Source organism: Meles meles, chromosome X (assembly GCF_922984935.1).
Source record: "Meles meles chromosome X, mMelMel3.1 paternal haplotype, whole genome shotgun sequence".
Classification (NCBI taxonomy): domain Eukaryota; kingdom Metazoa; phylum Chordata; class Mammalia; order Carnivora; family Mustelidae; genus Meles; species Meles meles.
This window is the reverse complement of record NC_060087.1, coordinates 36,794,178-36,820,454: the sequence shown is the minus strand read 5'-3', so window position 1 is coordinate 36,820,454 and position 26,277 is coordinate 36,794,178. Positions and strand designations below refer to the sequence as shown.

The following is a 26,277-nucleotide window of genomic DNA, read 5'->3' as shown; positions in this document are numbered from 1 at the left end:
GATCTCGTGGGAGCGCTGAGCACGTCAATAGAGGAAGATCCGCACTGGAATTTTCCAAAGCAAACAAAGCACCAGAGCGGACTGCCACTGGTCATCCAGGAAAGTCCCCTCCCAAGCACCGCCCGGAACCACCGGGTGAACTAGTTAGGCACAGGTTCCCGAATATTCTTCCTGCCCATTTCAGCAACAAAGTCACACGGAGATGTAAGAACAGGACCCCAAAGTTGTGACACCCCCACATTTTCTTGGCTCTTCTTCAGAAAGCAGAGGCCAGCAGTACAGAGCATACGGCACTCGTTGCTCTAAAGCAAACCACACAGCCCCAAAACATCCTGGATAAAAATAAATTAAGTCATGTTTCTGAGTTGGAAATTACTTCTGGCTGCTCAGCCAGCCATGCTTTTTTGCTAAACTCAGGGCTTTGTTTTTGCTTTTTACTGAAGCAGGTTTATAAACACCAGAGGCAAAACGCATCAACTCGAGCAGATGGCTCGAAGTGCTATTTCATTTGTCATTATTTGTTCGGAGAATATTGCAGAGTTGGGCCGCTGGGACTACAGGCTGAAAGCTGGAGGAATCAGAGCTCCCTAGTTGCAGAGCTGGGGCTCAGTACTTCCTTTTTCAGGAAGGAAAATTCAATAGAAACCAACCTCCTCTTGCTCATGGGACTCGAATCACAGGGAGACAAACCAGAGGAGTAGGAAGGACTCTTGTTTTCACGAATGGAGGAGGTAGTTCTGTCCTACCCCCATATCTGTGCAGAACACTGTTTTGAGGGGCGCCTGGGTGGCTCAGTCGTTAGGCGTCCGCCTTCGGCTCGGGTCATGATCTCAGGGTCCTGGGATCGAGCCCCACATCGGGCTCCTTGCTCAGTGGGAAGGGAAGCCTGCTTCTCCCTCTCCCAATCCCCCTGCTTGTGTTCCCTCTCTCGCTGTGTCTCTGTCAAATAAAATCTTAAAAAGCAAAACAAACAAAAAAAGAACACTGTTTCTAACTCAGACCCCTATCGTCACTCCCAGAGAAACACCATCCATTCCTTTGGCCCCAGACACCTTAGCCAGGAAATTCTACACTCTGGTCATTTTGCTCACACAATGCATGATCAGTGTTCCCGAATTTACTTTTTTTTTCTTTTTCCTTAGAATTCTTTAAGATCCTGCTGGTCCTTCTCTGGAGAAGTACGGCTTCCAGTTGTTCCAGTGGAACTGCCAGCTTCAGGCTGCTGCCGCCTCAGCCGGCCACCCGTCCTCGCACCTGGGCTCCGCTCCAGGCCGTGCCCCAAGGATACACACTGAGCCGCAACCGGGACTTGGTTATCATACTTGATTGCTTTTGACAGACATACCAGCTCCAGCTAAGAGGGTTCGTGGGTGTCCTATTTGTTGACTCATCTGTAGTTTTAAAGTTTGGCAACCCCCACCCTCCATTTTTTAAAGAACAACAGTGCCCTATGGAAATGGTTGTCAAACTCCACTGCATGTCCTTAAAAAAATGCTACAGATTCCTGGCCACACCGCATCTATGCTCAGTTTCCAGGAGTGGGACCCAGAAATCGTTTTTGTTTTGTTTGTAGATTTTTTTTTTAAGATTATTTATTTATTTGAGAGTGAGAAGAGCAAGAGAGAACATGAGTGGAGGTGAGCAGAGGGAGAGGGAGAAGCAGACTCCCCGCTGAGCAGGGAGCCTAATGCGGGGCTCGGTCCCAGGACCCGGGGATCACCACCAGAGCTAAAGGCAGAGGCTTAATGGACTGAGCCACCCAGACGCCCCTGAAAATTGGGTTTTTAAAAAAGCTCCCCAGATGTTCCTCATTCAGCCAGTCCAGCGCCAGTCCCTGGACCAGTTTAGAAGCACCACCGCCAGGCAAAAGTTATGCTGTGTATATTTATGATTCATCCTATACAGCGCCCAAAACCACGTTAACTCGCTTAAAAACCCAAAAAACTAACAGCGTATCTGTCCATATGGGGATTCAACCCTTTCAGTCTAGCAGAAATCATTACTATAATAAGAACACCAAAAAAGGTCTTTTTTAAAAGTCTCTAGATGTGAAAAGTGGGTCAAAACTCATCTGACAACATATAGACTGTGATCGTCGTGCAGTTTTAAAGCCAAAGTTTGAAACTTTCCTAGTTTAGATTACCACACAGTCTGTGAGGCTTTTCAATATAAATGCATTTCCTTCCCAGACAATCTGGAGCTCTGATTCTGCCAGCCCCGGGGGCAATTCAACTTGACAATAGTATCTTTTTCACGGTAGCACTGGATGTTATAGGTTGTAGGCCAGAGTTTCTTCTGATTGTCCTCATGTAAGCTGGAATTTTCTTCTTTCGTGGGCACCCAGAGTGATCCTTTCCGTGTTTTGAAGGGAACCAACTGAAGCCCGCCAGAAGTCCTTACACGTACCAGCACACAGTCACTCATTGGGACTGCTGACCAACTCTGCACACTTTGTCCCTTTGTGCTTGCTTCTTATTTAATATTATTGGGGTTTTAAAAAGATTTATTTATTGGGGCGCCTGGGTGGCTCAGGGGTTAAGCCTCTGCCTTCTGCTCAGGTCATGATCCCAGGGTCCTGCCCCTTCCCCGCCCCCCCCCCCCATCGCATCAGGTTATCTGCTCAGCGGGGAGCCTGCTTCCCCCTTTCTCTGCCTGCCTCTCTGTCTACATGTGCTCTCTCTGTCAAATAAATAAATAAAATCTTTAAAAAAAAAAAAAGATTTATTATTTGAGAGAGAGTGAGAGCGCATGCATGACTGCGGCCAGCAGCAGGGACAGAGGAACAGGGAGAAGTAGACACCCCGCTAAGCAGGGAGCCAGGAGCCTGATGCAGGCCTGATCCCTGAGCCTACTAAACCACCCAGGAGCCCCTCCGTTTTAATTCTAAGCAGAGAGATTTTATTAGTTGCCTTTCTTTAAATGCGAAATTGGCACCGACTGTCAAGAAAGTTGGCTTTTTTATAAGAAAAGACATAAGCACATCTGAAAAAGCCCAGCGAAGACATGCCTGACACTAGTATTTCTCCAGACTGAATACAAATGACTTTACACAAGACGAATGGCTCTGCACTTGGCGACCAGCTTCCAGAGCTTTCCAGAGACCAGGTTGGGACCCAATGCCCCATACTCAAATTGAGAGGAACCGTTAACAGACCACAGTTGAAGTCATTATCAAAAGAATGTGAGTTTGAGGGCTGCCTGGGTGGCTCAGTCGGCGAAGCGTCTGCCTTTGGCTCAGGACATGATCCTGGGGTCCTGGGATCCAGTCCTGCATCGGGCTCCCTGCTTGGTGCCAAGTCTGGTTCTTCCTCTGCCTCTGTCCTTCACCCTGCTTGTACTCCCTTGCTCTTTCTCAAATAAATAAACCTTAAAAAAAAAATGTGAGAAGTTCACTTCACACGTAGAATTCATGCTTTGGTTCTGATACCCACCCTCCGCTCTTTCTTTAGGGCCAGTTTCTTCAGCACCTATGTCTCCCCATTAAGTATTATTCCCGAGTGAGTGTTACAGCAGAACTCATGTCTGATGGAAACTCATCTTTTGTGTGTGTATGTTTTTTAAAAGATTTATTTATTTATTTGACAGAGAGATCACACGTAGGCAGAGAGGCCGGCAGAGAGAGGAGGAAGCAGGCTCCCTGCTGAGCAGAGAGCCCACTGTGCGACTGGATCCCAGGACCCTGAGATCATGACCTGAGCCAAAGGCAGAGCTTTAACCCACTGAGCCACCCAGGCGCCCCTGATGGAAACTTAACAGAGCAGAGGGAAATGCACAGGAGAGTAATTCCCGCTCTGAGGCTAGTAGTGGGCAGTTTAAATTCAGACCCCTTCAGAAAGCTTCACAAGGAGGTGTTTCTTTAATCCGAATGGCTGGGATGGGCCTTAATATGAATAAACAAGCTTTTTATTTTTTTAATGAGAGAAAACATTCCTAGTGGAGATCAAAGTTAGGAACCAAACACAAAGTAAGATTTAAGTGTTAGCATTGTTTTTCTTCTCATTGCAAGCAGTGTCTCCAAGAGAGCCCCATCTGAGCTACCAGTGTTTAACTTTTCAATGTACTTATTCTCAAATTAGAGCTAAGAAAAAGTAAAAGGCGTGTTTCAGTTTTCAAAATTGTAACCCCGCATCAGATTCACGGCAAAAGCTGTTCCTTGATGGGAGCGCAAGTGAGATGCAGGGGGAAGACCTGCTGCAGGTCTTCATTTAAAGATCATTTAAAATAGGAGACAATATTTAGTGTTTTAGACACCTGTATTTCCTCTTAATCTAGACACAAAATGTAACACTGCATGTCAGACTTAATATATGCGTTGGTGAACAAATTCAGAACACAAAAAACCCCAACCTTACTTTTTTTCCCTGACTCACTAGTCAAATTTATTTATTTATTTATTTTTAAAGATTTTATTTATTTGAAAGAGAGAAAGCGAGCACAAGCAGGGGAGCAGCAAGCAGAGAGAGAAGGAGGCTTTCCCCTGAGCAGTGAGCCCAATTTGGGGCTCGATCCCAGGGTCCTGGGATCATGACCTGAGCGGAAGGCAGGTGCTTAACTGATGGAGCTACCCAGGTGTCCCTCGTTAGTCAAATTTAGAAGGCCAAGTTTTAACAACTGCATTTAAACTTCAGCATTTAGTTGGAGATACAGGCATGACATTACTTAGTTATATCTTCCTTTGGTCCAAGCTTTATATTTACAGTTCATTCCTGACTTAAAAAAAAATTTTTTTTTCAACATAAACATTTTAGAGTTAAACCAGTTTCCCTAGGATATAAATTATTACTCTTCAGCCTCAGGTTGATTTTTGTAATGACTATTGCCTATCATACTTCGTACCAGAACAGCAGTTAAAATCTTAAATGTAATTTGAATATTGATAAATTATTACCGCTCCAAAACACTCAAAATTGTTACTCTTGGTTACCTGGCACTGTGCTTTTCTAGAGACAAAAACACAACGAGTAGGGGGACATCCTGTAGCCATTTCTCGTTTATCACGGGTGGTAAGGTGTTTGCAACCCTACATTCTTCTCCAGCCTGCACTCCTTCTGAAACAGTATATTGGATTCTTTTCCCTGTCCAAATGGAGTATCTGCTAACCTCAGCGTAAGAAGCCTGTTTCAAGAGGCGCCTGGGTGGCTCAGTTGTTAAGTGTCTGCCTTGGGCTCAGGTCATGATCCCAGGGTCCTGGGATTGAGTCCCGCACCAGGCTCCCGGCTCAGTGGGAAGCCTGCTTCTCCCTCTCCCATTCCCCTTGCTTGTGTTCCCACTCTCCCTGTCTTTCCATCTCTGTTAAATAAATAAATAAAATCTCTAAAAAAAACAACAACCCTGTTTCAAGTGTTTAATGCTATGTCAATGTGTGCTAAACAGTAGCTCAACAACCAATTTATCCAGCACTTGCTTTTCTAGCAACAACTACTAAACCATGCTTTGGTGGCTATGTTAGAAAGGCAAGTCTGTTCACATTTTATTGCAACTCTGAAGTTTTAGATTTTGCTTTTTACTTTTAAAAAGCCCAACGTTGGGGCAAAGGAGAAGGCTAACTGCAACCTAAGAGGTTGGTATGTACATTTTAAGTCAAAATCTGTCATGAGAGACGGTAAGAACTTGGTATTTAAAAACTGACTTAGGGGGGACCTGGGTGGCTCAGTGGGTTAAGCCTCTGCCTTCGGCTCAGGTCATGGTCTTGGGGTCCTAGGATTGAGCCCCGCATCGGGCTCTCTGCTCATCAGGGAGCCTGCTTCCCCCTCTCTCTGCCTGCCTCTCTGCCTACTTGAGATCTCTCTGTCAAATAAAAAATAAATAAAATCTTAAAAACAAAAACTGACTGAGGGATGCCGGGGTGGCTCAGTTGGTTAAGCGTCTGCCTTTGGCTGGGGATGTGATCCCAGGGTCCTGGGATGGAGTCCCACATGAGGCTCCTTTCTCAGCAGGGAGCCTGCTTCTCCCTCTGCCTCTGCACTTGCTCGTGTGTGTGTTCTGTCAAATAAATAAAATCTTAAAAACAAACAAACAAACAAACAAACTGACTCAGTGCCTGGGTGGCTCAGTTGGTTAAACGTCTGCCTTTGGCTCAGGTGGAGATCCCGGGGTGGGATGGAGTCCCACATCAGGCTCCCTGCTGAGGGGGGAGTCTGCTTCTCCCTACCAAACCTGAGGTAGCTTTAGCTTGTAAATCTTTAGCACATTCATGGTCTTAGTCTTTGACTAAGTCAGACGTCCTAAGGAACGTATGTTAGAACAACAGCCTTTTGGGAATCTGTGTAAGGCCTGTTTTGTGGTGAAAAAATGTAAATGTGGTGAAAAATGCTTAAGACACTTTGAAAGTAGATGGCTGAAAGAAATAATTAATAGTCCTATTGATGGGACGCCTGGGTGGCCCAGTGGATTAAGCCTCTGCCTTCGGCTCAGGTCATGATCCCAGGGTCCTGGGATCCAGCCCTGCATTGGGCTCTCTGCTCAGTTGGAAGCCTGCCCCCCACCCCCCGCCCGCCTCTCAGCCTACTTGTGACCTGTCAAATAAATAAAATCTTAAAAAAAAAAATAGTCCTACTGATGAATATTTTCAGTAAGGAAAGATACTCATCAAATTTGAGCAGTCACTGTCTGGATTTCTGATTTTTTAAAAAATATTTTATTTATTTATTTGACAGAGAGAGAGGTCACAAGTAGGCAGAGAGGCAGGCAGAGAGAGAGGGAGAAACAGGCTCCCCACTGAGCAGAGAGCCTGATGCGGGGCTCGATCCCAGGACCCTGAGATCATGACCTGAGCGGAAGGCAGAGACTTAAACCACGGAGCCACCCAGGCGCCCCTGGATTTCTGATTTTTTAAGATTTTATTTGACAGAGACAGTGAGAGAGGGAACACAAGCAGGAGAGGGAGAGGGAGAAGCCGGCTTCCTGCAGAGCGGGAAGCCTGACGTGGGACTCAATACCAGGACCTTGGGATCATGACGTGAGACGGAGGTAGACGATTAATGACTGAGCCACCCACCCAGGTGCCCCTAGATTTCTGATTTTAAACACAGAGCTTGGGGCGCGTGGGTGGCTCAGTGGGTTAGGCCGCTGCCTTCGGCTCAGGTCATGATCTCGGGGTCCTGGGATCGAGTCCCGCATCGGGCTCTCTGCTCTGCAGACAGCCTGCTTCCCTCTCTCTCTCTCTCTGCCTGCCTCTCTATCTACTTGTGATCTCTATCAAATAAATAAATAATCTTTAAACACAGAGCTTGAAAAAGCTCTTTTCCTATTCACACAACAGAACACACTGATTTACATAAAAAAACTAGGTCAGGGACATATCCTAAACATCTAGAGATCTTATGAAAGTGGATTATCCAAGGGCTTTTCCTCAACACACACTGAGCCCTGAGTGTCCACCTGTTTCCGTGGCGCCCCGCATAAACGCTTTCTCCTGCCAACAGCCATGGTGCAAGCAGCAGTTAGGTCCGAAGGCAAGGGGATTCTGAACCTTCATGGTGCAATCCTTCCTTCACTCTGAGTCACCAGATTTAAGACCCCCAAGTAATCTTTACTTCTTAATTCCAAAGGTGTACCCGTGTTTTAGTGAGTGGGGAATTACGAGAACTTGACAGATTGGCGGGTCATGTACAGTCACACCCTCAAGAATACATTTCCAAATCCTTACGCAAGGGAATCCCTCCAAAGGACTCCTGGAAACTCTTCCAGCATGCAAAATATCCATTTCGAGTATTTTAACATTATGCAATTGAAAATAGAAAACGAGGAGCGCCTGGGTGGCTCAGTGGGTTAAAGCCTCTGCCTTCGGCTCAGGTTATGATCCCAGGGTCCTGGGATCAAGGCCCGCATCGGGCTCTCTGCTCAGCAGGGCGCCTGCTTCCCTTCCTCTCTGCCTGCCAAATAAATAAAATCTTAAAAAAAAGAAAATAGAAAATCAATGTGATTCTTGCTATCTTGCAGGTGACCCCCACCAAACTACTTTTGGGGAGGAATAGTGAGCAAGGGTAAGGAAAGCAACTGTTATGCTCGTTCTCACACAGAAGTGCTTGGACAGACACAAAATGAGACCAGGCCGATGGAGGCTACAGGTGGAGCCAGAAAGTCTGCTTGGCCTTTTAACTATAGTGTGCGTGGCAAGAAAACTGGAGGCAAGGACACAGAACTGTGTCAAGATAATTGCTTATACAGGGCACTCCGTGAAGTTTGAAGACTCCTCAAAGATTCAGTTCCATCAGACTTTCTCTTCATAAACTTCTAAGTTGGCCAGCTTTATTACTAATTATACATAAAAAATACAGGGTTTCTCTATTCTGCTTAGGTTAATGGAAAAATAAGCCACATGAGAGAAGCCCAACACAATTAAAAACTTGTATTTCCAGATACTAAAACAAAGGCATTTGCCATGGATTACTACAAAATGGGATTCCCTGCATTTTGATATCCCTGAAATTTCAGTCTGTAGTTTTGCTTACTGGGGTACCATGCAGCAAGATGTCATCTTTGGATGAAATGTGGTATATTCGCTTTAATGTTGATGGAGCACAAGGAGATGACCTCCAGGGGACAGTTAAAAGCATTCCCACTATACTCTGGAGTCTTACACGTTTAAATGTGATTGCCTTTCAAATAAGTCATTTTTATTTGTTTATGGACAAAAGTTTAAGTGTGGTTGAAGAAGTTTCCTTTGAGACTTTGTATCCCTAAAGAAAATGAGCTATGAAAACCTTTTATGTAACTCCCGGCTTTAAAGTTTTAGGTATATAGATAGTAAAGATTTAACTTAATTGTTTACTGACCTGTACATTGTCAGATTTCAATTCAAACAGTTCAAAATATCGGTGGCTATGCAGTTAGTTTCATTCCATTCGGTGTATTCATGTAGCTAAGAATACTTAAAAGTTCAAATGGTTTAATCCAAGTGGAGTTTTCCAAAATATATAATAGTTAAGTATCAGTTTTGTTCTTCAGAAATGTAGAAAATCTGGGCTACGTAGGTCTTTAGCAGTACCCCAACTCAAAGGACACACCAACAGGCTTTTGTGGAAATCCCATTTCTTTTGAACACTGCAAGGAAGAATTGCTTTTCAGATACTAAAAAAGCAGAATAGATAAAATCTGCTGGAGTTAATTCTCACTTCTATAACTCCCCTCAAAACATGTGACTGCTGCACTTGATATTTAAATGAACTTTGAAACACCACAGTGTTTGCCAAATCTCCATTTTAGACTGTTAAGTCAGCAATTAGATCACAACTCAATTTCTGAACTGCTTAGATGTGAATATACTTCGGAGATACACAGGGCCAAATTCCTCTATTTGTAAACACTTTAAGTTCCCATAAAATCTATTATTACACCTCTAATTTACCTCCATTTAGACATCTTATTTTAATAAATAAAAGGGAAAGCCGAAATTTAATTTATAAAGTTTTATTTTTGTATATGTGCTAAATCTTAGGAACTGTGGACAATCTTCAGTCAGTCTGTTGGCTTGTAAAAGGCTGAGAAGTGTGTGATCTGGGTGGTAAATTTCCTTTGGGGAATCTGGATTTCAAAAAAAAAAAATCACTCATTTCCAAGTTTAAAACATGGTGCACCTTTCCCCCCTTTTTTCTTACACCTATGAATTTGGAGGAAAAGCGCTACATTTCTGCAAATGTAAAATAATCGTTATAAATAAATACAGTCGGCAAGTTCTTAATACATTTAGCACTTATTGTAGTGATGTATGACACCCAAAACCTTATTTTCAAACACTAAACACTCATGTAGGTGCAGGACCAATTCTGGTTGACCACTACTATAAAACCAGTACTGAATTTTTTTGTTTTTTTGTTTTGTTTGCTTTTTTTCCTCAGTAACACAAAAACGGGGTGGGGTGGGGCAGGAAGGAGGTTGTTTTCTTTTCTTTGCAGTATGTAGTACCTTCCAGCTAGAGACCAAAGTTGGGCACTTAATAAGGAAAAGGCAATTTTCTTATCCAGTTAGAATTCTAAATAAGGCAGGATATATCCACCAAATTAACCACAAAATTCAGCAAAGTAAGAGTTCATGGGAGAACAGAAGCTGGAAAAATACCAAGAAAGAGTGAAAGGAACCATTTTGTTGGAGTAGTCATCTGAAAATTCACAGACTGTTGCTTTCATTTACAAATGTAATTTCAATAAAAAAGGCTCCTCGTCTTTTTAACCACTACTAGGATTAAATACTTATCATTCACTAATAAAAGTTAATCATGAAAAAAATATAAAACATTTTAATAATTCTAAATTTGTATATATAACAGCTAAAAGACACAAGGTTGGGAAATTGCAGAGAGGAAAAATCAAGGAAAGACAAAAAACCCCCAAGTATGATGTATGTTATTTCTGCCTCTACAATGCTGAGCATGAAAATTTAGTTGGTGGAGGGCTTAGAAACAGCAGCAATATGGTTTTTACCAAGTTGTGCACGGAAATACTTAGATTCAACAGGGCAAAGCCCTTGTTCACAGATTTAACAACGAAAAAATAGCTTTCATCTTTATGTTAACAGCAGAATCTGTCTTCTATGAAGTATTCATGCCATTTAGAATCCTGGGGTTGCTTCTTTGAAAGGAAGACTAGTGATTCTGAAACAAACGTTTAAAGTAGGAATTATATATATGGCTCAAGAAATCAGCTGAGGGAGAATTAAATTATCTTTAGGCACTTTGAAGACTTGGAAGTTTAAATGTGCCATTGATGTTCAGAAAACGACCTCGACCACCACCATGTTGCTCTTACAGTAACATGCGCCTTAAAATTTCCACTTATATGTTAATGCTCGCTTAAGAAGTTAAATAGAGAAAATAACTCACACAAACAAAAATAAATCTCCCTGTTCACTTTCCCTTGATCCTGAGCACAACATAGACAGCTCTTCCTCAAATGGAGGGGAAAAGGATTCCAAAGCTCTCACCTGGCACAAGGGGAATTGTCAATTCAAAGCAACCAAGATGGGATCTCCCTCCAAGGAGAAAAATTCACAGCCTTTTCAAATGTCAAGTTTTTTTGTGTCTAGGAAGTCATTAAAAAGTTTTTAAATTAAGTACATCACATATTTTGTTAAGGAGCGGGAAATACAAAAACCACCTCTCATCTGGTGAAAAGGTGTATTTAAGGATAGCAAATTGTCCAAATACCGTTAACCTATTTTGCTTATTGCTAAGGAAGCCTGGAATTGAGGAACTTTTAATTTAAAACTATCAACTGGAATTGCAAACAGTGTGTAGGATTTTGCTCCAACTTAAATTCAGATGTAACATACTTAAGGTAAAAACAGGATCTGTCTGGTGTCAAAATTTCCTAGTATTACAGAAAACCTAGAAGCACAGATGGACTATAGAGTACTGCAAATAAGATACCCAAAGCTTTATCTTAAATACCTGCCCCTTTTAATCACAAAATAAAGCAATTCTCAATTTTGTTTCTGCTTTGTTCAGTTCCAACTATAGCCTTTTTGACAAAACATTTTCCTATTAACTAAATTGTAAAAAATACAACCAAGCTTGTGCTCATTAAATATACATGTATATAAAAAACATACAAAAAGTACAAGATAGATTATGTTAGGAAACTTTTACAGTGTCAACATCCTGTTTTCTCTAAATCTTTAGTCAAGGGCCAAAGGTCAAATCTTTCTGTGCACAAAAACTCAATGAGACTGAACTCCTGAATTCAGTGTCATGCCTAAGCATGCTATGCACAGAATTAATTATGCAGTCCTTCAAAAAAAAAACCAAAACCAAAACCAAAAAAAAAAAAAAAAAAACCCAAAACAAAACAAAAAAAAACCCCAACAAAAATGGACAAAAAAAAGTAACCAAAAATAAGGGGGGGGGCCACAAACCAACCAAAAAATAGAAAACCAATCCAAAAACAAAAACACACCACAGGACAAAAAGTTCTTCATAAATCAAATTCTATTTGTGAATCCAGCAAAATAATTTCTATAAAATAAAACAGCAAAATATTTAAATAGAATAGGGTGGACTGTATCTGTTTGCAGGGGTATTTGGTTTTTAGACAGGTTCCAAAAATTACACACATTCAAGTTACCAATTCTCTTTTAAATACAGTATTAACTGATGAGTTCCTTATCTTTAATTAAATGTTTATGCTGAAATTATGATACCTCAATTAGATTTAACTAACCAGTAGTTTCCTTTTTAATCAAGACCCTGCTTCGAACATTCAAAGTTTTGGAATAATGGAAAAGGAGCTAGGACAATTCTTGCTTTCAAGTAAAACTGTGCCTGAGCAGAAACTCAGCCGACAAGCTTGGTGCAGTGGCGCTCCAAGTACTGCGTGATTCTGGTGACTTCCACTTCACTGGGGTCCAGCGGAACGAAAGTTCTAGAAGATTCATCTAATAAGCTCTACCAAAGAAACAAAACAAGCACACCAAATACAGTCTTCTATTATGCTCCAAGCATCCTGGCATAGCAAAGTTTTGCATATTTGTTTTAAATCTTTAAAAATTCCCATTACTGATATTTAAATTTCTTTATCCCACCCAGAGATTGAACTGTCAAACATTAGACATAAGCAACGTATGTGTAACTGAAAACCGCCTGTTCTCACATTTCTCCCCTTGTTTTATACTTATATTCTAGGTGTAAGAAGGAAAAGCTCTGAGCAATACAGCTGTCACACTGGGACAACTGCTGTCATTAGGGTATTTTTTCCTCATTGGCTACACTAACCTGGTGTGAAGCCATGCTAAATGTTACAGCATAACTATAGCTTCAAAGTGATTAACCTAACATCAGAATTAAAAAGGCAATGAAAAAGATCTAGAAACAATATTACATCACCAATTTTCCACATCAACCAAATAATTTAAAGGTTACCAGCCTCATATCATTGCTCATAGTAAAACTGACTCCCGTGGCAAAGAATTAACATGAAACTATTGGTGTGGTTGACATGGATGGGCTGTTTTGTTGCTGTTGGTTTATTTTTTTGTTTTTGTAAAGGAGCAGATCCAACTGCCATGAGGCAGGCAACACTGGTTGCAGAGTGCAGTGGGAAGAACAAGAAAATTAACTTTTGTAGTTTTTGTAGATCTGTGAGTCTCCTCAAGAAAAGTTTCTTGCTTAAGAATTAACAGTCAAACATTAATATACTATATACACCTTTGCCATTTACACATTAGCATCAGGCCATTTATTACAAAACACTATACACTTTCCACTGCAGGCGGGTTATATATTGACAGCAAATTTCTGCAGATAAGACAGTGAATAAACTCTCCACTCCATGTTGATTAGGAATAGTTTTTCTAGTTTTAAATTATTAGCCAGACACAGAAAAAGGTTGGACTGTAAGGCCTGGGTGCACAGTCTTGATGGAACTAGTTAATTATGTGCATTTCACTGATCCTTTGTCTGAGGTGGGGATACTTCTTCACTGCCTTCGTAATTTTCTTGTGCTCGTTGGCCAGTTCTCTGAGGGTTATTCATGTGATGTGCTGCTGGGCCTGTATATGGCTGTCCATGCACATGGTTATTCTGGGAAGGGAGAAGAGATCAATGTTAAAAGTTTTCATATAGCAAACTTTAAAATCATGGGCTGAAACCTGTGGACACGTAAACATTTCTTTTATTCCCGGGACTTATAAAGAGTAAATATCCTAGGGCTAATGCTGAGAAAGAAAAAAAAATCATTTCAAAGAGAAAAGCTATGGATGCCTGGGAAGCTCACTGGGTTAAGTGTCTGCCTTTGGCTCAGGTCATGATCTCAGAGTCCTGGGACTGAGGCCTACCTACATGAGGCTCCCTGCTCAGCAGGAAGCCTGCTATTCCCTCTTCCTCTACTGCGCCCCCTGCTTGTGCTCTGACAAATAAAATCTAAAAGAAAAGAGAAAAGCTAGCCTAGCCCCAAACCCTAAACAAAACCAGTGTAGAGCTGTATAAATCTTCAGCCAAAGTGATTTTTAGTGCCCCAAATTATTTAGACGTAAGTCTAACAAATAAGGGATTACAGTTTGTTATTGTCTATTGTCAAAAACACTCACAAAATGATCTGTGGGCTAGAACCCATCTATACTGACTCTTCCAAGCACCTGGAAGCTTCTATATGATAATGACAAATATGACTGACCAGTCATATGAGATCTGCATTAGCAACAACCTTGAACACAGAACAGTGTTAATGGAAATGATAACGTTAAAGAAACATGGATGAGCCAGGCATGATTGATACATGAGCTTTCTCAGGGCTGAGGAAAGTAACTTTCTTCCTTATGAATTTGATTTTTTAACCTTTTAAACCTGTGAACCCTCATTTTTCTGTACGTTCCCACCAGTCAAGAAGATTTTAGGCCTTTCTATTATTTGTGTTATGAAAATAAAGATGCTGAACGGGCATTTTCTAATTATTGAGGATGCTTCTATTTCCATCCTGCCCCTTTCTTACATAGGCTCCACGCCCAACCTGGAGCCCAACTTGGGGCTTGCACTCACAATCCTGAGATCAAGAGTAGGACCATTAACCAACTGAGCCAGCCAGGCGAGAATGCCTTAAATAATGGTTCTGAAAGTATGGCTTCCAGACTAGCAGCAGCATCAATCACCTGGGAACATGTCAGAAATGCAGATTTTCTGGTTCCACCCCCAACCTAAAAGAATCGGAAGCTTGGCCTGGGGCCCAGCAATCTGTGTTGGAACAAGATGCTTGTTCAAATTTGAGCACCACTGCCTCAAAAGACCTGAATTAGCCACCTCTGGATTTTAGGAAGAAAAGTTATTTTAGAAAGTTTCTTTATCTAAATTTTTAAAATTTACTGATCATACAGGAAAATTTATGGAAATCTACCAAATCCTTGGTATTTTTCAACAATCTTGAGAGTAACTGAAGTCTTGGTTAGGTTATGTAACCAAGAACAATTTCCCTCATTGCCACATTTAAAATGTCTTTGGAATCCATCTGCAGACTCAGCCTAACAGGAAATGTCCTAATCCTCTGTACTAAATATTATCATTTAATGCTGACATCAAGTGCCACATAGTTTTACTGAGTGTGAGTACAAAGACAGGTACCTATGTGACTAGGAAGACACCACAGGGGAAGTTCAAACACATCCCACTGTGAAGCTGCTCCAGCTATTCCTCTTTTGTTCATGCTCTAAAGGTAGTCCAGATAATCCCTTTATTACTTTGCAGTCACAACAAAAAATTCAGCCACTCTTTAAATAAAGCATAGAACTGTCTAGAGGATAAAAACATAAACCAACCCGATTTACCTGTTGATACTGAGATCCGGGTGAATGGGGGTATAACGGGGCATCTTCAGGTGGAGGTGACTCATGCTCATCTGGGGCGTCTTGGTCATCCGGCTCCTAATTTTAAATATTCAAAGAATTATGTAGGCAAATTCATACTGAAGTTTTTTGTATCTGAAATAAAAATTTAAAAACCTACAAGACTGACTCGAGTTTCCTTTTACTGAGATAAACTGAAACAGATGAAAAAACCTGATTTGGGTCTCTTCAGAAAGACTACATGTCAGGCAATTTCAGAAACTTCTCTATAAAAGAAGGCTCCCTCTTTAACTTAAGATTACATATAGTAAATACTAAAGCAAACAAAACTTAGACAAAATTCCTTGATATTACCATTAATAAACACTGGCCTAATGAAGCAACAAAGTGCTTTCTTCCATTTTTTTTTTTTTTTTACCTCCTCTGGACAGAGTTCACAAGCTTTTGCAAGTGTCATCCTAGCACTATGTGATCTCTCCAAGAAATAACCATTTGATGTTTCATTGCTCTGCACTGGAGGAGACCAGTTGTTATAAGTGTACTGAGGGTTGCCAGTGTATGGTCGTCTTTCAAGTTCATCTCCAAGCCATTCCACTGCCCAGGTCCATTTTCTTTTAAGATCTCCATTGCCCTTCAAAAGAAAGTAAAACCATGTATGGAAAAGGTTTTGGAATATTTTCTTAAAGTTAACTTAAAATATCAACTCCAAATTCTCATTATATTTGTCTTTAAAATGGAATCCCTAATTCTGATTCAGATTTTTACAAAATTCTAAGAAAAAACCCTTACCTGCAGAATCTGGTAAGCAACAGGACAATTGCTAAAAAGAGCTACCATACATTTTATACACTGGTATGCTCTTTTTTGATAGTGATTCTTAGAGCGCTGGATTGTGTCAAACAGCCCATCTCGGTCATCTGGGATTCCTTTAAGTGCATTATGAATTCTGAAAAAGAACCAAATATATGAAAAACTTGTAAAATCAAATAGAAGCCAACATTTATTGAGTGCCTACTATGTGCCACTTAATAAAGATCTCTGATGTATCATGTCATCTAATGCTGGACAGCAGGTACTGTTACTGAGCCTCTGAACACATGAGAAGAGGGGTAGAGACAGGTTAAACAGCTTGCCCACGGTCATACAGCCACCTAGCAGTCTGTGCTCTTAACAACTTGTTACCAATCTAAAATGATTTTGCTATGTATGTAATTCAGAGACATTACCAGAAGTGATTTTAGGACACCAAGAATAATACAGGCTTAAAGTTAATGAACAACTAGTTTCTGACTGCTGTACTTGGGAGTTTCCTTCAAGTCAGTTCCTTTTATAAAACTGCATTTCTGCAAGTAATCAGCGACTATGAAATGGTGATATAATTTGGAAGTACAAAACGAACTTGAATTCTAATAATGAGCCATATGGCAAAGCAATTTTCACCATTACTACAATTTAGTTGATTTGCCAATGACTGATTTCATTTCAGTTCTTGCCAAGCCTAACAATAATATATAATCAATGATTTTTTGTTCTCCCCCAAAAGCAATTTTAAAAAAGGAGTGTAGGGGCAGATTGCGCCTGTTTCCCCTGTGTTAAGAGCATCACCTGTCAGTAGACAATACGTGGCATATACATACAGTGGAATATTACTCGGCCTTAAAAAAGAAATGAAATTGAGACACATGCTACAACACGTATGCAGCAAGTGAGCACGGGAAGGCGGGGGCAAAGTGAGAGGGAGACAATCTCCAGGAAATTCCCTGCTGTGCACAGAGCCCTACACGGGTCTGGATCTCACAACCCTGAGATATCAGGACCTAAACAGAAACTAAGAATTGGACACTTAACTGAGACACCCAGGCACCTTTCCAACCTGTATGAGTCTTAAAAGGCATGAAAATTAGCCAGATGAAAGACGACAAATGCTGTATCATTCAACTTATAAGAGTTACTTAAAATAGGCAAAATCAAAGAAAACAGTTACAGGAGTGGGGGAGCAGAGGAATGGGGAGTTATGGTTTAATGGGTATAGTATTTCAGTTTGCAATAATGAAAAAGCTATGGAAATGGATGGTGGTGACAGTAACACAGTATTATGAATATGCTTAATGCTACTGAATTGTACACTTACAATGGATAAAATGGTAAATTATGAATAGTTATAATTTGACTACAAAAAAATAATAAAATAAAAAATTTACACCTGCCTGTAATTCTACTGAGGTATACCCGAGAACAGAAAACAGATGCTTAAAAACAAAAGACATGGGGCGCCTGGGTGGCTCAGTGGGTTAAAGCTCTGCCTTCGGCTCAGGTCATGGTCTCAGGGTCCTGGGATCGAGCCCTGCATCAGGCTCTCTGCTCAGCAGGGGGCCTGCTTGCCCCCCTCCCCATCCCTGCCTCTCTGCCTACTTACGATTTCCCTGTCAAATAAATAAATAAAATCTTAAGAAAAAAAAAAAAAAAAAGGACATGTATATGAATGTTCACAGCAACATTATTCACAATAGCCAAATGGTAGAAACAACCCAAATGTCTAACACAAAAGGAGTTTTTGTATGATTCCATGTATCTGAAGTGCCCAGGCAAATCCTGGACATTTTGACTACAGTCAGGTAAATCCACAGAGACAGTAGCAAATTAGTGGTTGCTGAGGGATGGGAGGTAATAAGGAGTGACTACTTAATTGAATATGTGGTTTCCTTTTGGAGGGATGAAATGTTGTGGAATTAAGATAGTGGTAATGGTTGTATACTGTGAATGTACTAAAAGCCACTGAACTGTATGCATACTTTATTTATTTGACATTGAGAGAGAGATCACAAGTAGGCAGAGAGAGAGAGGTGGGGGGAAGCAGGCTCCCTGCTGAGCAGAGAGTCCAATGTGGGGCTTGATCCCAGGACCCTGAGATCATGACCAGAGCCGAAGGCAGAGGCTTAAACCTCTGAGCCACCCAGGCACCCCACTATGTATACTTTAAAGTGATTAAAATGGTGAATTTTGTAAGTGAGTTTTATCTCCACAAAGAAACTTACCTCTATAGTCTGGAATTAGAAAACAAATTTAAAAACCTTATATACCATAAATTTTACTTATTAGAATGTTCCAAATCAAAATGCAAGTTTGTTTTTTGGCATTATATGCGTTCATAAAATCTGTCTGGAAATCACAACTCCAGCAGTTTTGCAAGGTTTACTAATTTCAGACTAATCAATCATACAGGCTTCTTGCTGTTTAATCGGAAATACTTCAGTGTATATTGTTTTTGCCTTCAGTTTTGTCAAGTGATAATGAAGAATTAAGCCATTCTTTCTGCCACACCACATTTTCTTTCCATTAGTTTTAGCTGCTTTCAAATACCATTTTTATATATATTATCTTTGCCTGCCTTGTTCCCCAATGCCTGGTAGTGCCAGGCACCATGGTAGATACCCCATAAATATTCAAACACTGCTTACCGAATGAAGCAAAAAGCTCACTATGACAAAGTTTTTTCAAGCCTGGGCGAGTGACTCATAGTAACAATACTTTACTAATCCCTTTACACAAAAGTCAATTGTCCATATTTAATCTAGCACATGTGCCTTTACCATTACAGCTTGCTATATAATGAATGAAGAGACCTACAATGTAACCAACTGTTTTAAAGCTGTTAAGTCCTTAAATATTTTTTAAGTGAAAAGAGTAGAAGTTAGACTCCATTAAAAACAACTTTTCCTTTTTTTGGGGGGAAGGGAAGGGCCAAGGGAGAGGGAGAGAACAAATCTTAAGCAGGCTCCATTCCCAGCACAGAGCCTGATGCAGGGCTCAATCTCACAACCCTGGGATCATGACCTGAGCCAAAATCAAGAATCAAATGTTTGGGGGCACCTAGGTGGCTCAGTGGGTTAAGCCTCTGCCTTCGGCTCCGGTCATGATCTCAGGGTCCTGGGATCGAGCCCTGCATCGGGCTCTCAGCTTGGCGGGGAGCCTACTTCCTTTTCTCTCTCTGCCTACTTGTGATCTCTGTCAAATAAGTAAAATCTTAAAAAAAAAAAAAAAAAAAAAAAAATCAGACGTTTAACCAACTGAGCCACCCAGGTCCCCCTAAAAACAACTTTTTTTTCTTTTTGAGGACTTTGTTTATTTCAGAGAGAGAGACAGAGACAGAGACAGCAAGAGAGGGAACACAAGCAGGGGGAGTGGGAAAGGGAGAAGCAGGATTCCTGCTAAGCAGGGAGCCCGATGTGGGGCTCCATCCTAGGACTCTGCGATCATGACCTGAGCCGAAGGCAGAGGCTTAACCATCTGAGCCACCCAGGCGCCCCTCTAAAAACAATTCTTTTTTTTTTTTTTTTTTAAAGATTTTATTTATTTATTTGACAGAAAGAGATCACAAGTAGATAGAGAGGCAGGCAGAGAATGAGAGAGAGAGAGGGAAGCAGGCTCCCCGCTGAGCAGAGAGCCCGATGCGGGACTCGATCCCAGGACCCCGAGATCACGACCCGAGCCGAAGGCAGCGGCCTAATCCACTGAGCCACCCAGGCGCCCCTAAAAACAATTCTTAAGAAAAATTTCAAATCCTGTAATCATACTGAGAAGGGTACTGGACAGTGTTCAAAATACATGTTTACAGTTTTGGAACTACTACATTTTTTGTGTCATGAAAATTGATTTTTGGCTTGATGCTATTTTTGCAACATTATTAATGTTAAAATTAATGTTAAATCTATGATGATAACTTTGCAGATAATTTGGAAATATTAATTCATGAATTCTGACATTTGCAATCAAAATTATGTTTTAAGCATTTTGTCACTACAGAACTTGTTCTCAAGTTGCTGTTTTAGTTATATTGACAGACATAACATATATAAGTTTTGAACTATTTCTGAAAATCAAGTATTGTACTATCATCCACATGGGGAGGCAAGTTATAAAATCTGGCAGAGTTGTCAATGAATTCCGTATTTCACCATCATCTATAATTCTTGGGATCGAAGATCATTTATTAAACTTTATGGCAAAAAACAAGATGGAGGAATTCTGGAGGAAGCTTGAGTAGGACAGTTAAGCTGGATAACCTTAGTTAAAAAACAAAAACCAAAAAACATCGCACTCAAATTCTCATATAATGAAAAACTAAAGTCGATGTTCATTATTCAAAGAGTCTGTATTTGTGATTTTGCATACTTGCTAAACTTTATTTGTAATGATAATCACCTCTCTGCCTGCCTCTCTGCCTACTTGTGATATCAAATAAATACATAAACTCTTTAAAAAAAGGCCGGGGGGAAGAGCTGGCTGGCAGTATCAGTTAGTTTAAAAGTTGGGCAAGTAAAAAAGAGGATCTACCTGTGAGTCTGCCAGGAGTCCTCAATCAGTAAGATTTGCAAAAGCAGATCCAAATAGGGCCGGAGTTCATAAGTGTAGGAATATGCAACCTAAAAACAGGAAAAGACACCGTGAATAACTTATTTAAAGGAATAACAAATCAAATTAGAGACATATGAATGTTTATTGTCCTATTAACCTGCCAGAGAAGTTCACTGAGGACAGTAGATGAGAACTGAGGATTCTCCCAGCAGCAAAAACGAAGCAATTTGACAGTTTCCTCTGAGTTACTGCAGTCCTCAATGATTTTCTTCACATAACTTGTTCTCACAAATAAAATGTCTGCCACATTCTGCTGAATTGGCATTATAGGTTGTGATAAATTAGGATCACCAAAAGGATTGGGAAGAGGAGGATTACCTAGAATACAGATTTGTCATCAATGAAAAACTAATAGGCTTCCCCATAATAAAATAATATAGCTTTCACCATAGAAAACAGTATATGAATTTTTTATTTTAGAAAAATAACATTTTAAATCAATATTCCTAAGTACCATGAAGAAAGTAGTTTTAGGCATTATAATGATGAGATAAAAGTTAATTTTTTTTTTTGGTTTTAGGAATATCTAACCTTAATTTTTTATTAACATATAATGTATCAGGGGTACAGGTCTGTGAATCATCAGTCTTACACAATTCACAGCACTCAAAATAGCACATACCCTCGCCAATGTCCATCACCCAGTCACTCCTTCCCTTCTACCCCTCCCTCCAGCAATCCTCAGTTTGGTGAAAAGTTAATTCTTAAACTACTTCATAAAGTATGAACCCCAGGTGCAAGCAGACAGAAAAAATCCCCTTTAAACATGTGAAAAGATGTAGAACCCAAAATATCATAGACTGTCAGACTCCAAGTTTTATATTTAAACATCTTCAGAATCACTTTTAACTGGGTACGATGTATGGCCAGCAGTATTTTACAACCAATGTAAAGGATGGAGCATTTGACTTTACCATTGATTGAAGACTGCATTCTTGAAGAGACATTGCAACAGCGGATCAGCTGTGACACAACGGAGTACAATTTGCCTAATTCAGCATACTGATATTTGATTGGAGGACCTGGACCTTCATCTAAAGACACAAGCATAAAGGTGGCAGGTACATTCAATTTCAGAAGTTGTGTCTTCTCTGCCACACCTACAATGAAGAAGGAAGAAGTGGGAAAAGGGGGAGAAGAATTACAAAAGAGAAAAGAACTAGGATGGTAAAGGACTTAATAAAGCAGTTATCTAAATTATTTTTCTGTAATTTTTATAACCAGAAGACCACTCTTATTTAGCATTCAGAGAATGATTTAACCAGAACAAAAATCTCTGTGGTATAATTGGATTTAAGTTTTAAAACGGTCAAAGACTCGATGACATTCCAGTCAAACCAGGTATAAAGAAAATGAACGCTTTCTATGGCCTGAGAGTGTGGGGTACTGGCCTAGACTGCAATCCTCATCATAAGGGAGGATGATGAAAACTCAGTGAGAAATAAAAATTCTTTTATATATTGCCTCTCTACTTTCTTCCACAGCTGAGCTACTTGGAAACCATGCCTAAACTTGGTGTCATCTCTGTTTTCTTACTTTCCCCACTCCTCAACTCATGCCAGTTTGGTTTCTGCCCCCTTTCCCGGGGTAAAGCTAAGGAATAGTTCTAAACCGCAATTGCTTCCTCTCCCTCTTGGATTCCTCTCTTTTCTTTCAGCCTCTTCTCCTTGGTCTCATTTCTAAGTCATCCTTTCTCTGTCTCTGAGAAATGGTTGCTGCAAAGTTCCCACACCAGGCCATTGTCTCATGCTGTATGCTTTCCTGCATGATCAAACTCACTCTAATGGCTTCAAGTTCTAGCTCTTTTTGTTCAGATGATACTAAGGTATTTCCAAGAGAAGCATCTTAAGTGTTCTACCAAATACTAAACATCACTATTTGGGTATCCGATAGGCTCAAACTCAATTTGCCCAAACTTGATTCACCACTTTACTCCCCCATCCATGTTCTTCCTCCTGTGTTCTCTTCTCTCAGTACATGGCACCGCTATCTACTATCTATTGGGCATCACTTCCCATCTCTTCTGGGTTCCCCTCCTCTTAATACCCAATCACTAAATCCTACTGACTTTACCTCTAATAAAAACCATGAGAATCTGTCCACTTGTATCCCCCTCATTGCCAGTTCCCCAGTACTGGCCATAATGGTCTTCTGCTATAAATCATTTTAATAATATCTAGTCTTATTTCCCTGCAATCCATTCTACACTGTAGTCCGAGTGATCTTTCTAGAGGTATGTCTATTAAAAACTCTACAGTGGCTCATCACTGACCTTAAGATAAAGTCTAGAATCCCTCATGAAGCTTGCCAGATAGCATGATCAGAGATCATTTCTAGTCTGAGTAACTTTCACTTCCTCCACACAGAGTTTACTCCAAGTCTTTGCATCTGCTGTTCACTCTGGATAGAAACCCCAAACAACCAATTCCCACATCAACTTCCCCATTAAGTCCCCTGTATGCCCCAATTCCGGTCTGGTATCCCTACTACATACTACCATGTACCACTTTGTATTTTTCCCTATTATAGCCATTAACATACTTTATGGCAGTTATCTTTTTTTTTTGGGGGGGGGGACAGACAGAGATCACAAGTAGGCAGAGAGAGAGGAGGAAGCAGGCTCCCTGTCGAGCAGAGAACCCGATGCGGGGCTCAATCCCAGGACCCTGAGATCATGACCTGAGCCGAAGGCAGAGGCTTTAACCCACTGAGCCACCCAGGCGCCCCGGCAGTTATCTTTTTATTTCCTTCTCTACCTCATTAGACAACAGACTGTCCTTTTTAGTGTCATATTCCAAGAAGTATAAATACAGGCCTACAATCCCTTATCTGAAATCCTGAGATTCAAAAAGCTCTTATCATAAACAGAATTCTTTCATGAAGTTGGTATCAAAATGTGTTTGGTGGGAAAAGCTGGCCTGAACTGAAGAGGTTATTTATAGTTTTCATTTATCCCCTCTCAGGGTGACTACTCATGCTTTACTGTAGAAATATTAATGTGTTTGATTATGAGGTGTTGTCTTGGACCCTATTATAGGGATGTTGCACAACACATGGTATATACACTGCCTTACCTTTCTTAAATCCACACAATCCTGAACCCCAAAGCATATGTGGTATTAAGAATTTCATACTAAAGTATATGGCTCTGGGGACGCCTGGGTGGCTCAGTCATTGGGTGTCTACCTTCGGCTCAGGTCGTGATCCCAGGGTCCTGGAATCGAACCCCTCATCTGGCTCCTTGCCCACGGGGGAGCTGGAGAGGGAGAAGCAGGCTCCCCGCTGAGCAGGGAGCCCGATATATGACTCGATCCCAGGATGCTGGGGATAATGACCCGAGCCAAAGGCAGATGCTTAACGACTGAGCCACCCAAGTGTCCAAGGTGCCCCTCTTTTAAACTTTTAAAGAAGTTATTCAAATCTGGCCAAATACTCATTAGCACTTAAGATTTTAAATGGAATGCCTCAATAAATTAATCATTTTGGGAATAGTGTGCTGATACCTGATTAGTAAGAAATTTTTATAATTTGAGGGGTGCTTGGTTGGCTCAGTTGAAGGGCATGCGACTCTTATCTCAGGGTTATGGGTTCGTAGTCCTACACTGGACACAGAGATTACTTAAATAAAACATGAAAGAAAAAAACAGAAAAAGAAATTTAATAATTGTAATCATAGGAAATTTACCACCCCATACAAAGCCAATGAACAGACACCAAATGACAATGGAAGGATTTTTGATAAAATCATCTTTTCATTCAACAAACATTTATTGAGTGTCACTGTGCAAAAAAACTCCGATCTCTGCAATCTCATTGGGTAGCAACACAAAAATGTGAACACAACACAAAACAACAGAAGTAGAAAATGTATTTTTAAGTTAAGTATTCTGGGATCACTGATCAGATGATGTTAGAAAGGTTAGAGAAGGAACATGTTAAACAGAGGTAATAACAAATAATAGAGTAACTGAATATGTGTATTATCTGTAATTTTAATTTAGTTGACTACAACAAAAACTTAGTTCAGACCAAGTCCTTAACTCAAACTTGGGTGAGTATCACAACCACCCAGGGACTTTTTGAAAATGTGGATTCCTTGTGCTAGCTGAGAATTCTGATTCAGTTGGTGTGGGATGGGGCCTAAGAGTCAGTATTTCCAAATCCAGACAGATCTGGCACTACTGTTTTAGGGATTAAAAAAAACATGATTAAGACACAGATTCTGGGGGTGACTGGGAGGCTCAGTCTGTTAAATGTCCAACTCTTTGGTTGTGGCTCAGGTTGTGATCTCATGGGTCTCTCTCTCCCTCTGCCCTTTCCCCTCGTTCCTCTCTCTAGAAGAGACAGATTCTGGCCTCTATGTACTGCAGAGATATGCATAAATAAAGTACAAGGTGAAAAGTGCAGTAAAAAATGTTTCATTATTCGACTTAGAAGACTTTGCCACTTAATACATTAAAACAGAATTATAGCAATTTAAATTCTTACCTAAATTGGCATACATTACAAACAGATTGAAATACTGCTGCAAATGACGCCCATGCTCTGAAACTTCCCTTCTCAAGAGATTGAGAACTGCCCTTAGTAGGTGATCGCTTAGGCTTAAGTTGTCATAAGCCTGTAAAGGATAAAACATTGCCTGTTTTCCAGTGACAAGATATAGGTACAATATAATACATAAAAAGGGGACACACACCCACATCCACCCACGATAAATATAAGGCAGAAATTTTTGGAAGCACTAATCACACAATGAACAATTAAAAAGGGTTGCTTTTTAGAAAAGGAAATGAAGATCTGAGGTAGATTTTATCTAGAGACTTCATAATGATGTTTTAATTCTTAGTAAATGGAAGTCCATTAAAAAAAACTTTATAAATAATCTGTATAACCATGTGTGCAATTAAGCCACTGCTTGTAACTGAATGAACACAGAAAATTCTGTGGTTGTTAAAGAGCTAATAATTGCTATTCATTGCTGTGAAGTACTTTTACCGAACTCCTAGATAACAGATGGTGTGGGTGTGTGTGCACACACATTTGTTCGGTAAACATATCAAACAGATGTACATATATTTGTGACGTCAACTTCCAGGGAAGAGATTTGTAAGTATTTAATCACTAAAAAGAAAACCAGGCAATTACCTGACTAGAAGGTCCGGGAGATGCAAAAGGTGAAGGACATGGCCCATCTTGCAAGGAAAAATGTGCAATAAAAACTATAAGTTTTGCAAATGCACCCCTTACTTCTGCACTGGGGCACTCCAGAAGGTATTCAGAAAAGCGATTTGAAACATTAAAAAGGACATTGTGAGCAAACCAAAAACGGACATTCTTGCTGTGACGAAGGAGAATACACAATGCATCATACCTAAGACAAAACAAAAAAAATTTTCGAATGTCAATTTACTGTGTTTTGTATGTAACACAAATATGAGTCTCTATGAACCAAATAAAAATCAAAGATCTTCTTTTACTTCTGGAGGGAAAGAACCAGCAATGGTTGCTTCTAGTACCAACATTAAAAGGACAGATGACTACAACTTGGGGCTCTTCTCAAAGACTGACAACACAGAGATGAAAGCTTGTCTAGTTCTC

At 40.4% G+C, this 26,277-nt stretch overlaps 1 protein-coding gene across 6 annotated transcripts in view; it reads right to left on the bottom strand.

Moving 5' to 3' along the window:
* Nucleotides 1-9,834: 9,834 nt before the first annotated feature.
* USP9X (ubiquitin specific peptidase 9 X-linked) overlaps nt 9,835-26,277 on the bottom strand; it is a 161,484-nt gene continuing 145,041 nt past the window's right edge. For all 6 annotated transcript variants that reach the window (XM_045994871.1, XM_045994872.1, XM_045994870.1 and 3 more), the window contains 9 exons: nt 25,825-26,050; nt 25,168-25,297; nt 21,594-21,779; nt 20,777-20,997; nt 20,599-20,687; nt 16,054-16,210; nt 15,683-15,895; nt 15,247-15,342; nt 9,835-13,513 (listed from right to left, as the gene is read on the bottom strand). In XM_045994871.1, the coding sequence (XP_045850827.1) occupies nt 13,376-13,513; nt 15,247-15,342; nt 15,683-15,895; nt 16,054-16,210; nt 20,599-20,687; nt 20,777-20,997; nt 21,594-21,779; nt 25,168-25,297; nt 25,825-26,050 (1,456 nt within the window). In that variant the 3' untranslated portion in view covers nt 9,835-13,375. The remainder of the gene's footprint in view (nt 13,514-15,246; nt 15,343-15,682; nt 15,896-16,053; nt 16,211-20,598; nt 20,688-20,776; nt 20,998-21,593; nt 21,780-25,167; nt 25,298-25,824; nt 26,051-26,277) is intronic.